General features: G+C 44.7%; 1 protein-coding gene across 1 annotated transcript in view; it reads right to left on the reverse strand.

Moving 5' to 3' along the window:
• Nucleotides 1-1,077: 1,077 nt before the first annotated feature.
• The window catches only part of Dner (delta/notch like EGF repeat containing), a 288,589-nt gene continuing 275,841 nt past the window's right edge, over nt 1,078-13,825 (reverse strand). Inside the window, exons 12-13 of the mRNA XM_046439974.2 lie at nt 8,400-8,646; nt 1,078-2,093 (exon numbers count right to left, since the gene is read on the reverse strand). Coding sequence (XP_046295930.1) covers nt 1,982-2,093; nt 8,400-8,646 — 359 coding nt within the window. The 3' untranslated portion in view covers nt 1,078-1,981. The remainder of the gene's footprint in view (nt 2,094-8,399; nt 8,647-13,825) is intronic.

Here is a 13,825-nt window from a genome sequence, read left to right on the forward strand (position 1 = left end):
GTAGGTTTTTTGCTGTCGTTTGTAAGATTAGGGGCAGATGTTCTGAGAGGAGGGAGGGGAGGAAAAGTGTCTCGAATTATTCTCTGTGCTTCAACCCCCCCCCCCCCCAGGCACCTGATTTCAGAACATCACTTGGCCTTACCAAAGTTTCCCTGTGAAGTTAAAAATGCATTTTCTAAAATTATACAGGAACTCCAGCGCAGCATTTAGACACAGAGTGAAATTGAACACAGGGTGGCTCTGATCTACCTTCAATTTTCTAAGGACAAAGGAGTGGTTGCTGAGGCAATTTCATTTGACCCCTGAAGGAAAGCAGCGTGAGGTAGTTCTTGAGGTCACTGGTAGCTGCACATAATGCCTAGAAGCAGCTCTGGATTGCATCTCTCGACATTCACACATGCCACATTTCATTGGCAAATCAAGTTGCACAAATTAATTTAGTTTCCACCCTTCATGTTGACAAGCAGCACTGAACATCAATCAGGATGTAAGAGAGGCTCCCAGAGTTTGTAGGAAATGGCTCCAGCAGCCATGGGACTATTATACTAGACCATTTTGGTTTACTTTCACAAAATACCTGATGCATGCTAACTTTATCAAGACAAGAGGTTTTTTTGTCTCACAGTTTTGGAGATTCAAGGTCTGAATCAGAGGGCCCCATTTGTTTGGCCTCTGGTGAGGGCCTAATGGTACACAGTGTCACAATGGTGGATGTATATGTGGGAGGAAGAGATGAGGTCACAAAAAAGGAAGCCAGAGAGAAACTCAGGGACTGGACACTCTCTTATAACAACACTCTCTCATGAGAACTACTTTAGCCCTTTCCCAAGATAGTCCCCCAGTGACCTAAGGACATCTTACTCACCCACCTCTTAAAAGTCCACCACCTCCACATCAGCACACTGAGGTCCAAGCTTCCAGCGTATGGACCTTAGGGGGCACAGGATGTCCAAACTGCATGAGGGGTATTGCTCAGACCATTTAAAATATCACAAACATCAGGATTGCTTGTTTGACAGCCCATTTCCAATCCAAAACGCTTTATATAATTTTGAAAGGACAAAAGAGACAGGTGCATCCTTGACTTGCTAACATTTATTCAATATTCTTTGAAATTAGCAAGAATCAGAAGAAGCACATATCAATCAAATACAGCCACAAAAAATATCTTGGATATAAATAAAGATGCACTATGAGAAATACTCACTACAGAAGGAACCAGTACTCTCTTACATCTACTACCTCTTAGCAACAAATAACTCAGAACATAAATTTAATTTACTCACGATATAAAAACCTTGACTTTCAAAAGGAAAAATATGGATCAAAACCAATCGTAAATTGCCTCGCTAGGCCAGCTCGTTACGTATGATTTCAAGGCCAAGTTCAACGACTGTTACGAAAAAGACAACTTGAAAGAATGTTTCTGCAGAGTTCAGTGAAACAGAGCAGAAGTCACTTACCCATGCACAGAGTAAGGCAAAGGCTAATGTCATCCAGGTTAGGAATAATAAATTGAACTAGCTTCTTTTTCACAAAACAAACATTTCAGACTTCTTTTTAAGTAACGGGTATACTGTATTATGCATCATATTCTACTTTACATGATTTTCCTACCTCTACTCAAAAAGCCGGCACTCACATGTCAAAAAGAAACTTCTCCTCGCTTAGACTTATTCTGTAACAACCACAGAAATTCATCTGGGCTTTGCGGTAGTCTCTACCATGAAAAGAGCACACACAAGGAGAAGCCTACGGTTTAGAGCTGAGAGTACATTAAAACGTAGTCTATGGAGTTCACAAATTCGTTTTTAAAATATTTTTTCAAACTAAAAGCTGCAGAAAATTAGTTCTTCGATATTCTACTGAAAACTCTTGAGCAGCTAACGTTTTTAAATTTCTTAAGCTTTTGTTTTTCTTAAAAATATTTAAATGAGTGTAGTATCTCATCTTTTTGAAAAATAATCCCCCCAAAAAAAGATTACAAATCTTTTGTTTTAATCAGTGTGACCAAGGGTTTGTCGTCGGGACTGTAATCCTCATAGGCGATGGGGGTCACGTCGTACATCGCGGGTCGGGATTTCTTTCCAAACCTGAAATTAAAGAGAGGGCATTCTGATGAGACAAATATTGGACTCCAAGTCCTATTAAGGGCAAATGGTGAGAATAAAAGATTCAAGAATCAAATGGAACTGTCGAAGTGCTCTAAAAATATATTCTTCAGCCAGTACAGAAACTTAAGACACCCTGATATTAAAATTGAAAAAGTGTAAATGGTAGTCTTTGGTGCAGGAGGGAGAAAACGCAAATTTCACAGAGCGTGGAGCCCAAGTGAATGGTGACGCTTCCAGGTTGCACCCTGGCAGAGCAGCAGCCAGCCAGGACAGCTCTACAATAGGTTTTAAGAAAACGTGTATTGATTTGTTTTTCTCTTCCAAGACCCATAAATATTTGGAGAGGCAGGTTTATTTTACATCCACATTAGTGCCTGGAATACAGAATAGCTGGACAGGCTCCCCGGGACAGGCTGTGGGGGTGGTGTCAGGGAACAGACAGCCTCTCCCCGGGGGAGTTTGGGGGAACAAGCTGCGAAGGCTCTCAGAGCCCAGCAGGAGGGCAGAGGGAGGAAATGACCTAAAATACGAGGTGTTTGTCCACAGACTGCCAGGATGGCCATCCAATCCCACCCACCTATTACTCCCACACCCTCCTGCTTTGCACACCCACTAGCCACTGCTTTTCTCTGAGCACAAAGCCACCATCCCAACAGATTTGTATATAGCAAAATCCCCCTTGACAGCCAACTGACGCCCAGAAGCCACAGGAGTCAGAATCCAAGTTCAGAACTCCCTGCCAAGCCAGTCTTAGGGTGGCAATTATTAAAATAAAGCAAATTCAACTTCTGGGTGGTCGCTTCCCATTCAGGACCTCACCTTCCTAAGCCTCGGGAGTAAAACATGACTTAAGCAGTTTTCCATATGAACACGCCCCCCCCTCCCCTTGCTCCTTTTTATAGACCACATTTTTTTTAACTCTTTCAAATACATCAGGGCTCATTTAAAAAGGAATTTTTCCAAAACTCTTAAATTTTAAAAAGGTTATTAGGATGGAGCCCTTAGGAATTAAAGGCTTATTTACTGTGACTTCTCTTTTCTCTTGTCTTCCTATTTCTCCCTTTGCTATCTTTCGAAAGTCCTTCTCCTCTGTATGGAAAGGAGAGGAAGGTGGAGTGGCAAGGAGAAAACAGTGCATGCTTCACGAGATCTTCTAGTTTTTTGTTTGTTTCTTTCTTTCTTTTGGTACCTGGGATTGAACTCAGGGGCACTCAGCCACTGAGCCATAGCCCCAGCCCTATTTTGTTTTTTATTTAGAGACAGGATCTCACTGAGTTGCTTAGTGCCTCGCTGCGGCTGAGGCTGGCTTTGAACTCGTGATCTTCCTGTCTCAGCCTCCCAAGCTGCTGGGATTACAGGCGTGTGCCACTGTGCCCTGCATGATCTTCTAGTTTTAAACCTCCATCTAGGTTACGTCCCTAGTCACTCAAGAGGGATTAGCTTTCAAGGGTGCGGTGGCCTAACCCGGCCAGGTGGAGGCCAGGGTTAGGGTTAAAGCACTCTGTCCCAAGAACCCCCACAGCTGTCACTGCAATATTAAGAGGGACTTAAAAAATGTGAAGTCTCACTGAAGATCCATGACTGTGCCTGCACAGAGGAAGCTGGCTCAGCCCTCAGGTGCTGATCTGAACTGAATGAAGCTTGTGTAATCAGAACAGGGAAAGTGGCAACAGAGTAAAGCTCACTATATCCCATGCTTCTCTGCAAGTCTGAAAATGTCAAAAGCTCCTATTTAAGGTGCAAATATCTTGACAATCTTTTTCATATCATTGCTAGATAAATTGGTCATAATAGTGATATTTTAGAAAAAAAAAAATCCAGCAACCCAGTGGCTGCTCTTCATATCCTAGCCTTGTAGCCATGGGATTGTTCACTGTGAGAACTCTGATGTGAGCAAGGAATCCTGTTAACTAGTTGATTAGTAAAAGAGCTGGCTGATAGGAAAAGTGCAAGCAACTTAATAAGTCAAACATTATCTTTTAAAAACCTACTTCTATATGATTTCACAGTTTGAAGAACCTGTTTTCTCAAAAAATCTAGAAAATTCAAGCCTCTACTTTATGCCACTCATTTGCCAGTGATAGTTCAAAGGACATGGACTGAGTGTTGCCATGGACCCAAAGGCAGGTGTGAGGATGGGTGTCTCAGATTCACCAAGTTTGATAAAGCACTTCCTGAACCCGCTTCGGAGAGGGCCATTTGCTCACCCACGTATGTTTAAAGTAGACCACAAGGAAGCATCCTTTGTGTCCAGGCTGGTTTATGTGGCCATGTGGCATGGGGCATGTTAACACCAATCAGAATGGGTCATAAAGTATAATGCTGACTACAACAGGAACCTGGGCAAAGTAAGCAAACAGCCCCAGGACTAGAGAAAGAGACAGCCCTGGAGCTCTACTTCAACTTCCTGGTTTGCGAGAGCCCGTGCAGATTCCTTGGGTGAGTCGTGGAGGTCTCTATTGGAAGTGCAGAATCTGCCACGTGGAAGCTAAAACAGTTTGCTTTACAGAAACACTGGAGCTTTTTAACACCCAGTAAACTGAGGCAAGACTTTTCTGGAATCTCACAGCTCTCACAGCGGTAGGCTCCCACTTGGTGATAAATGTATGTGCGTTCACATCCATGCTGAAAATGCTAACAGCTTTTTATATCTTCTATCTTAGAATTGGGAGGACATTAAAAATCAGCTAACCCTTGTAAAATTCCGTTTTAAATTCTCAGGCACGAAACCAATGTAAAAGGTTGCCTATTTTATTGCAAGACTTTTTATATGACTGCTCTTTTTTTTTTTTAAATGACATACTTTTTTCCTTATCTGGAAGGTATATTTTAATTGTAAAACTATAAATTGGAAACTAGAGAAAATTATAATGTAGAGTAACCAGATTCTAGCCTTTTGCCTATTTTTAAATAAAGTTTTATTGGGACACAGTCAAGCCATTCATACCGTTTCTGGCTGCTTTCGCATTACACAGGTAAAGTGCAGTAGTCACAGCAGAGCCAGCTGGACTGCAGAGTCCAAGCTGTGGTGTGGGCCTCTGAGGAAGACCCCCGGAATTACCCTTAGTCCATCTCTCCAAAGGACCTGGTGTGGACATTGTGTGCATTATTCTTTAGTCTGTCTATCTCTTGACCCTATATCCTTTCAACTCCCTTGGCAAATTTGTATTGAACGTCTCCGAAAGTGACACATAGACTATTTATTACATATTCTGACAAAACTGAGAGAAGACTACACACTGTAACTGGGGGTTATACTCAACGTTCTGTGTGATGTTCCTATGATATGGTAGCTCATATCCCACGACCCAACCATGACACTTGGGAATGTCTGCTTGAGGGATTTTAAAAAGATGAAAATGAATTGACACCCCCCCTCCTCCTGGAAAACAGCCCATTGGCCCTGATCCCCTGGTGGCTGTGTCCACACCTCCTCCCTTGGCCCCATGAGGGTTCACGCATCAGGCACTGTTCTGGGCACTCATTCAGCACCACCTCCCATGTCTCATTTTCACTGATGGATCTTCTCATCTTGCTGTCACAGCAACTCTGTGAGGTGAGCACATACCATCTGTGCCACTTCACAGATGAGGAAGTGGAAGCTTGGGGATAATCTCAAGGTCACAGTCCTTGTGGAAGTGGAGCTATGTAGCTCCTGAGCTTGGGTTCTGAACACTTCCTTGAAGCCTTCATGCATGTGAGGGCCTTAAACTGCAGCTCTCACTTTTGCTGCTCCTGACAAGCTCATGTGCTGCAGGGTGTAAAGGCATCTGCTTCAGATCAGCACACCTGCTTTGATCCTGGCTTCCTCACAAACTGAGACCCTATGTATACTGCACTGCTCTGCTGAGCTCAGACTCTTTTCGCATATGTAGGGAACTGAAGAAACACACGACCTAGGATTCTTGTGAAACTCCTGAAAATGTGCATGATAGTGTAGACTGTGTCTGGCCGACGGAAAGCTCTCAGTCAATGTTGGCCGACACAGAGGCACTAACAGAAGTCTCAGCCCAGCAGTAACAGTAACACAGACACACCTCAAACATGGTGACCAGTCTTGCATGCCTATTTCTCTAAAGAAACAAAAGATATTGCCACAAGTTATAAGCCAGATCAGAGTGTCCGTTCCTCTTGTTCACAATCCCCCAAAGTCAGGAGCTAAAAGGATACAGCAGAGAATGTCAGGTAGATCTCAATTTGGGAAAGGCTGAAATCAGAAGGTTTCGCGCTCTTTGGGGGAAAGTGAACATGTCCCTTCCCAGTTCTCCTTTTTCTGTTTTTCATGATCAGACACCTCTAGCACATAGAGCAGTAAGCAGTCGGCCACTGAGATGTGACCTCAGTGTCAGACTGTGGAGAGCCACGGCCTTGCTCCTACTGCTCAGCTGCAGACCCTGTCTTGTCTGTGTGTAAGCAAAGCAGCTGTGGGACAGATGGCTCTTGGTAAGAGAGAGAGAAAAAAAAAATGAGAAAGAGAGAAAGAGAGAGAGAGAGAGAGAGAGAGATCCTTCTGACATCAGAATCACCAGGCACAGCCAGAGTATCTTGTGAGTGTCATAGGTGACCCACTCAGAATGCATCTCGTGTGGCCTCTAGGCTGCAATCAATCCAACTCACTATCACCTCTAGGCTTGTGGTAGGAGACATCCCATGAAATGGACATTAGCCACAGGCCATTGCTAGAAACTAGGGAGACAGTAACATCAAAGAGGCTGAAATTCTGCCAAGGCTCTTCTAGGATTTCCAAGAAGAGACAGCAAAGAAGCCCAAGGAGCCAGACACCCAGCCATGACCTCTCTACAGGCAGACTGTTGAAATGCTGTTGTGCTGCGTGAACGTTTAGCAAAGATTTCCTAAATTCCAGATAATTGGGAAAGTATTATTTTAATGCATCTGTGGTCACGGATGCATGTAGAAGCATGCTGATTAGAAACCATGCCTTAAACATTTTTGACAAACATTGGCACCATGTAAGAGCTGGGTTCTATCAATGCTTTCAAGTCTATTCTTTCTTTCAATCGTATTCAGGTAACTATCTTCCCAGTGGGCTATACAGGCAATATGTTCCAATGCATCCATCTTGAACTATTCTGGGTCTGAAATAAAATACTCCTCCATGGCAGCCCTGAAGGATTTTAGTTGCACGCGCCTTGGGGATTGGAGGGAATCTGATTTCTTGGGTCTCCCAACACATCAAATAAAGCAGCCATGGATTCTGATCCCTCCTGGTGAACCAAGCTCCTCCAGGAACAGAAAGGAGAGAGAAGACTCTTGAACATCAAGGGAACATGTCAATTCTCCATTCCTTTCTGCATTCTCTGCTTCTGGTTCAGTGATACTGCAAATACATCCCAGAGTCACGTACTGAGCTGGTGTCCTGGGATGAATCTACCTCTCAAACGGCTTGAAGCACCTAACCCTAACCCTGAACTGAGATCATGCATTCATTTCAGCCATCAAATTTTAGCAAAGTTTACTATGTGCCAGGACTTGTTGGAGCCATAGAAAGAAAAACCACAGGAAAGACTTCTGGACTGCATGCTTGATATTGCTCCATCAGTGAACAGGGACCACGGCTTACTTCAACAAACAAGTTTGTGGTTAATTTTGAAATGAACATTCTTCGCAAAACATCAGTAAAATGTAGCTTATTTTTTAGCATCATATAGTAGATTTAGAGAAGTAAATATAGGATTCTCTATATATTCTGTGACATTTGTAATTCAATGTGACTGCCACAGTTTTTTTCTGTGCAGGTGGGGAACTGTATTTGTGGAAGGTTACATGATCTGTCTGGAATATAGAGTCATGGAATGGAGTCGTGAATGCCACACTTCAGGCACCTGGACTAAATTTCTCCTGTGACACCCTACCAACCCTTGACTCCTCCAGAAAAGGAGGCTGCATTATGTGAGCACTAAGTGCAGCGTGTAGCTGTTTATCCTTATTTTTGTGGGTCTTTAAATCAAAGGGAACCATTTATGTCCATGTGGACTATTTTAAGAGCAACATAAAGGCATTCCAGAAAGAAATCGTCAAAAAATGTTCCAATAAACAGTGATTAAGAATCAGATATGTGCAGTCAGGGACCAGTACAAGGTAAATGAATGGAGCATTCAAAGCTAGGGGCAGATGAAGAAAGGCTTGCTCATGAAGAGGTCCTGACACGCCCCCAGCACCACGCTGAACGTGTTTTACCCTTTAACACCCTCTCTGTGGATGGGAAGTGCTGTGCCCAGCACCCGGGACAACGGTGCGACCGCGCTGCCCGCACTGGCCGCTCACCTGGCGTGCCGGATGGAGGCGATGGCGCTGCTGAAGTCGCTGTCGATGCTGCGGCAGTTGTAGAACTCCTCATAGGCCGGCCGCGAAGAGCCCTGGTACTCGATGCGGCTGATGCGGCAGATGCCCACGATCAGGATGATCAGCATCAGGACGAAGGCGACGCAGAGGGCGCCGATGATGATGTAGAGGGAGTGCCGCGGCATGTTGGTGAGGCTCTCGGCCATGTGCCCGGACTTCCACTGGAGGTCTGAGGGCGGAAAGAGCAAAGAGTGGGATAAATGGGACCCGCGGGATGTGGGGGTCTTCCCCACCCGTGCATCAGTAACAACTCTGCAGGAAGAATTGATTTCTGAGAATAATCCACATCAAGGGCTAATACCATTAATGCATAAAGACCTCTTCTAACTCACCTCAGAAAAATAGGCAAAGGATATAAAGAGGAAACCACCAAAGAAATTTTAAAAAGGAAAATTGTTCAGCTTTATAATTACTCTAAAAAATGCAAATCCTCGGCCTGGCATGGTGGCACACACCTATAATCTCAGTAGCTCAGGAGGCTGAGGCAGAAGGATCACAAGTTCAAACCCAGCCCAGGCAACTTAATGAGACCTGTCTCTAATAAAATATTTAAAAGGGCTGGGGATGTGGCTCAGTGGTTAAGTGCACCTGGGTTCAATCCCTGGAACAACAATAAAAAAAAATGTAATTCCCATTCCAGCTCCAAACATCATTTTAAAATTATGAAAACCACAGTTGGCACAGAAATGGAGATTGCAAACTGAACTGTAACCCTTCTTGGACTCACTGAATGCTTTAACCCAGATATCTCCGCTTTAGAATTTATGTTGCAGAAATAACCCTGGAAATGCACAAGCCCTGTGTGCAAGAACATTTATCTTAGCACCACAAATTTTAAATGTAAGGTTGTTGATCATCACACATTTGGAAAAATGCTCAAAAAAATAATCACAGAGACCCATGTACTTACGACTCAGGGTTAATAGATGTTAATGTTTTATCATTTTTGCTTTTGATACACACACACACACACACACACAAATTACAGGTATCACTAAAGGTCCCCCACATTTGCATTTCCTCTCCACCCACCAAACCCCCGAATGGGAAACAACCTAAATATTCAACTATAGGTGAAATGGAAAGACACTTCATTAAACAGCAGAAGAGAAAAGAATGCCCCAAAGCAAGACCTACTCACAGAGCATAACTGGGCAATGGCACTCAGTGGAGGCCTCCACCTACACACTGGGAGGCTCAGCCAGAGGGAGGACCATGGAAAACAGTTTGCTTCCCACTGTGGACTAAGCTCCTCAGCAACACCTCACTGAGCCAGAACCCCCACGAGATGTGTAATTCTCCCTCCCCTTTCTGCAGAGAGGAGGCCGGGGAAGCTGCCACCCCTCTGGGATAAGTGTTCTGGAGGCAGATCTGGGGGTCACTGCACAGTGATCACTGGAAGGCCTGATGACAAAAGATTTTTATATGCTTCCTTATACTTCTCTGTCTTTTCCAAATTTTTAAAAGGAGAATACTGTATTCCTTTTACCATCAAAAAAAAAAAAAAAAACATGAGCTCTGGGTAGAGATGCTCACAAGATTATCTCCCAGTGTAACAGAAAAGATTGTGCTCCTTGGGACCACACCCTCCTTGTTTTCAATCCCAATTCCAAACAATTGACCTCCCTGAACCTGTTTCTTCATTTGTAAGATGAAAATAACAATGCAGATTTCGCTGGCCTGCTATGAGCATAGGTTAGAAAACATGTTAAAAAAAGAAGAAGAAGAAGAAGAAGAAGAAGAGGAGGAGGAGGAGGAGGAGGAGGAGGAGGAGGAGGAGGAGGAGGAGGAGGAGGAAGAAGAAGAAGAAGAAGAAGAAGAAGAAGAAGAAGAAGAAGAAGAAGAAGAAGAAGAAGGGGTATGGTAGGTGAACTCCGAGGAGGAGGAGAAGCTGAGACGCCAGAAGGGGGAGGACAGGAGAGCATGCTGACCTCCACTGCAGATGCTCTGAGCTGAGGACAATGGAGCACTAGTTACCTGTGTGCTTCCTCAAAGCTCCGAACTGTATCAACAGGAGAAAATGAAAGGACAGGATGAATTTGCTGTGGTTGGCACTGGTTGTCAAATCATGCCTGTTTACAGATGTGCACACGAGTGGAAACTCTAGCTAAGGTGAATGGGATTTGAAAGGAAGTTTTGCTAATTAGAAAGAGCTGGGTTCAACCAAAGAAAAGCTGAGTTCCTTTGGGAAAGAGGAGGACTTCTCAGTTTTATTCACCTTGTCACCACTGTTACCACCCTTCCAGGCCACCATTTGCATGGTATCTGGATACAGGATTCACAGATGATGGGAACAGGAGTGAGCTGCCTTCCCATGAAATCCCCAGGACTCTTCTCACTCTTCTATTTTCAGTGAGAGTATTGGTGGCCTCTGGATACCCAGTCCCTCATCCTAACTACGTCTTCAGTGATGATGGAGCCAGAATCAGCTATTCTTGATCTTGAAAAGTTGTAGCCTGAGGAATTACTCAGAAAGATACCCAAACACAGGGCCAGGCCTGCAGACCCATTTCCTAGAAGCTTAAAAGTAAAATAGCCCATGTATTTGTCTTGGATGCTTCTAGAATGTTTGGGAAAAGTGGATGAATTAAGTGGCTTCAGACTTTGCATCCAGATCCTCTGATTTCTGAGTATTTTACTGAGACCTGTGAAGCCTGATTTTGCCATTCAAGTCTGCCTGCCAAGCTCAGGAGGTGACTCCAGGAGCTTAGGGAGACTAAATGACCATTAGACCATTTACTGCTCCATCTGAGCCAACTCATACACAGGCACACGGAGAAACATAAATCACAACAAGTAAACAATCTTGGTGGAAGGGAATAGGTGTTTTGTAAAACCAGCACCAAGGCTCAACCCCCAAATCGGCAGCCCTTTCATTTGGCAATACCTGGAGCACAAGAGACGGCTCATTTTTCTGGCTGAGAAAGTAAGCGTGATTCACTTGATTTCCAAGTGTTATAACATTCCCTAAAAAATTCTGCTGCAGGCTGCAGTCCAAAGCTCACTGGAGTATGTTATAACATACATTTAGCATCAACACGAGGGCGGCCAGGACAGTTTCTACTCCAATGTGTAGAGTGCCCAGATCTGGTCACCAGGGAGGATCATAAGAGTCCTTGATGAGTTCCTAGGGCCTATGTGTATGCTTTATGTAAACAACTTACATGTCATGTTGGTCATGTAAACACAGTGAGTCCACAACCACGTGGGCCCCACTGCAAAACACCGCCATGTGGGATCACGAGCTCCATGCAGCACCGAGTTCCAGGTCTGACGAGCTGCCTACACTGTTTGTGTTTCTCTCCATCTGCTCCATTCCCCAAATCCCCATGTTCCAAGCTATTTGGACTTTGGGGAAAAGTTTAGCAAAATTTCGTCTAAAGCCTCTGCACTTGTCCCTCCACTGTCCTCTTCTTTAAATTAGATTCCACTTTACTGTCATCTAAAACTTTTCTGATGGAAATGAAGCTGCCCACTCTGCAGGCTAACCAGTTTAGTAGCCAATACGTGGAAGAAACCCAGTACCTTCTCTCTGTCCGAGAGGCAGCAAATTTATCGGCACCAGGTGGTTACAAATGCCATCTCCCAGCCCAGGTGCCTTTCTCGCAAGTCATCGTTTTGCTGCATCCTGGGAGTTCAATCGCATGAGTCATTTACTATGCTGGCTGCAACTCAGCCCCTGGAAAGATCCTGAACCAGAATGCGCAGAATGAGATGCTCTCACGGGCCCCAGCAGGTGCGTGACTGAGAACACACATGCATGAGCTGTTTGGGGAAAAACGTAGCAAACAGAGTCTGAGGGATCATTTGCATTTTTGTTTAAACTAAATGTGTTTGAGATGTTGTACTTCTCAAAGTGCTTTTGCATTTAACATTTCAGTTGGCCTCAAACAATCACCTGTATCTAGGTAGAAGCTAGACTCAGAGAAGCTGCTTGAGGTGAATCAGTCAGTAGCAAGCTGAATAAAACTGCATCTGGGGGCTGGGATGTGGCTCAGTGATAGAGTACTTGCCTAGCATGTGTGAGGCACTGGGTTGGATTCTCAGCACCACATATAAACAAATAAAATAAAGTTCCATCAACAATTAAAAAAAATGCATCTGCTGAAGACCTCCACTCCACCAAAATAGACTTTAATTGACCTTATATTCATTCTAAATACATCCCCCATGTCTATGTTTTGAATTTACCTTGGTGAAGGTAGGTAGACTAGTTTGCCCATCTAAGTTATTTAAAACACAGTGAAAGTACACGAGAGCATTTTGTGATGATGTCACTTTGTAGATATCTAACTGTCCAGAACAACTGCAAGGATGGATTTCAAATTCCATTATGTCTTCCACAGCTAAAGGGTATTTGTACAATAAAGTAAATGAAATTAAAAAAAATAGCAACCTTGTTTAATTTTCAGAAGAGGAATGCACAGAAAAGGGAAGGGAAGGACTAGATTTTCTCCTTCACAGAGATCCATTCACCAAACATGCACAAATTAAACACTTATGATGTGCTGGGGATCAGAGCAGGGAAGCATGGCTCTAAGGGCACCAGGCTTTTGAGGGATACAGAGATCAATCAAATGATCACAAAATCAATGTACAATTGTGCTGAGTTGGTGAGGGGCAAGCTGTGCAGAGGCATGGCAGAGGACCAGGGGTGCTCATCTAATTTAACATCAAGAGCATTTGCACCAGGGGCTTCCAGGTGGCAGGGCGCTGAGAGTGAGTGGGCACTGACCAGGGATGGGGAAGAGCGAAGTGAAGGTGATCCCAGACAGAGCCCCAGAAGCAGCCCAGGCCCTCGGGAGCAGAGCAGAGCACAGCAGGGGAAAAGGCCTGGAAGGAGGGACCAAGGGGGAGGGACACACAGAGGAGGGGTGCCTCCTGGAGGGGAAGGCAGTCCCCAACAGTCCAGTGGGCAACAGATTGGCCCTTGGCCTTCAGCGACTGCAGGAGCTGAACAGAGCTTGAACCAGCAGGGAGGGAGGGCCTGAGTGTTCAGAGTTGCACTCTGAAAGGATCCTTCTGGCTGCATGTGAGACCAGGTTTTAGAGGCAAGAACAGAAGCCAGTCTGGGGCAGAGCTGGGGTGGCCTGGATGGGGTGGGGGATGATCAGAGAGGCACTGATCGGGCGTGCTGTGTTAGAGGTGGAATTAACTAGACCAAACACAGCTCTTGTAGGGGAGAGAAAGCAGCACTAAGCCCTGGTGTCCTAGCTTGTGTCACAGAGGAGCTGTGACATGCCTTCAAGGCACCCCAGTGGTGAAGCCAGATGGTGGTGCTGGGATGTTTAGGTCGCAGTGTTGGTTAACAGTTGACATTTACTGACTTCAATATGCTGAATGCTATC

Source organism: Marmota monax, unplaced genomic scaffold (genome assembly GCF_021218885.2).
Source record: "Marmota monax isolate L192 unplaced genomic scaffold, Marmota_monax_Labrador192_F-V1.1 WCK01_AAM20220418_F8-fsc00041, whole genome shotgun sequence".
NCBI classification, from domain to species: Eukaryota; Metazoa; Chordata; class Mammalia; order Rodentia; family Sciuridae; genus Marmota; species Marmota monax.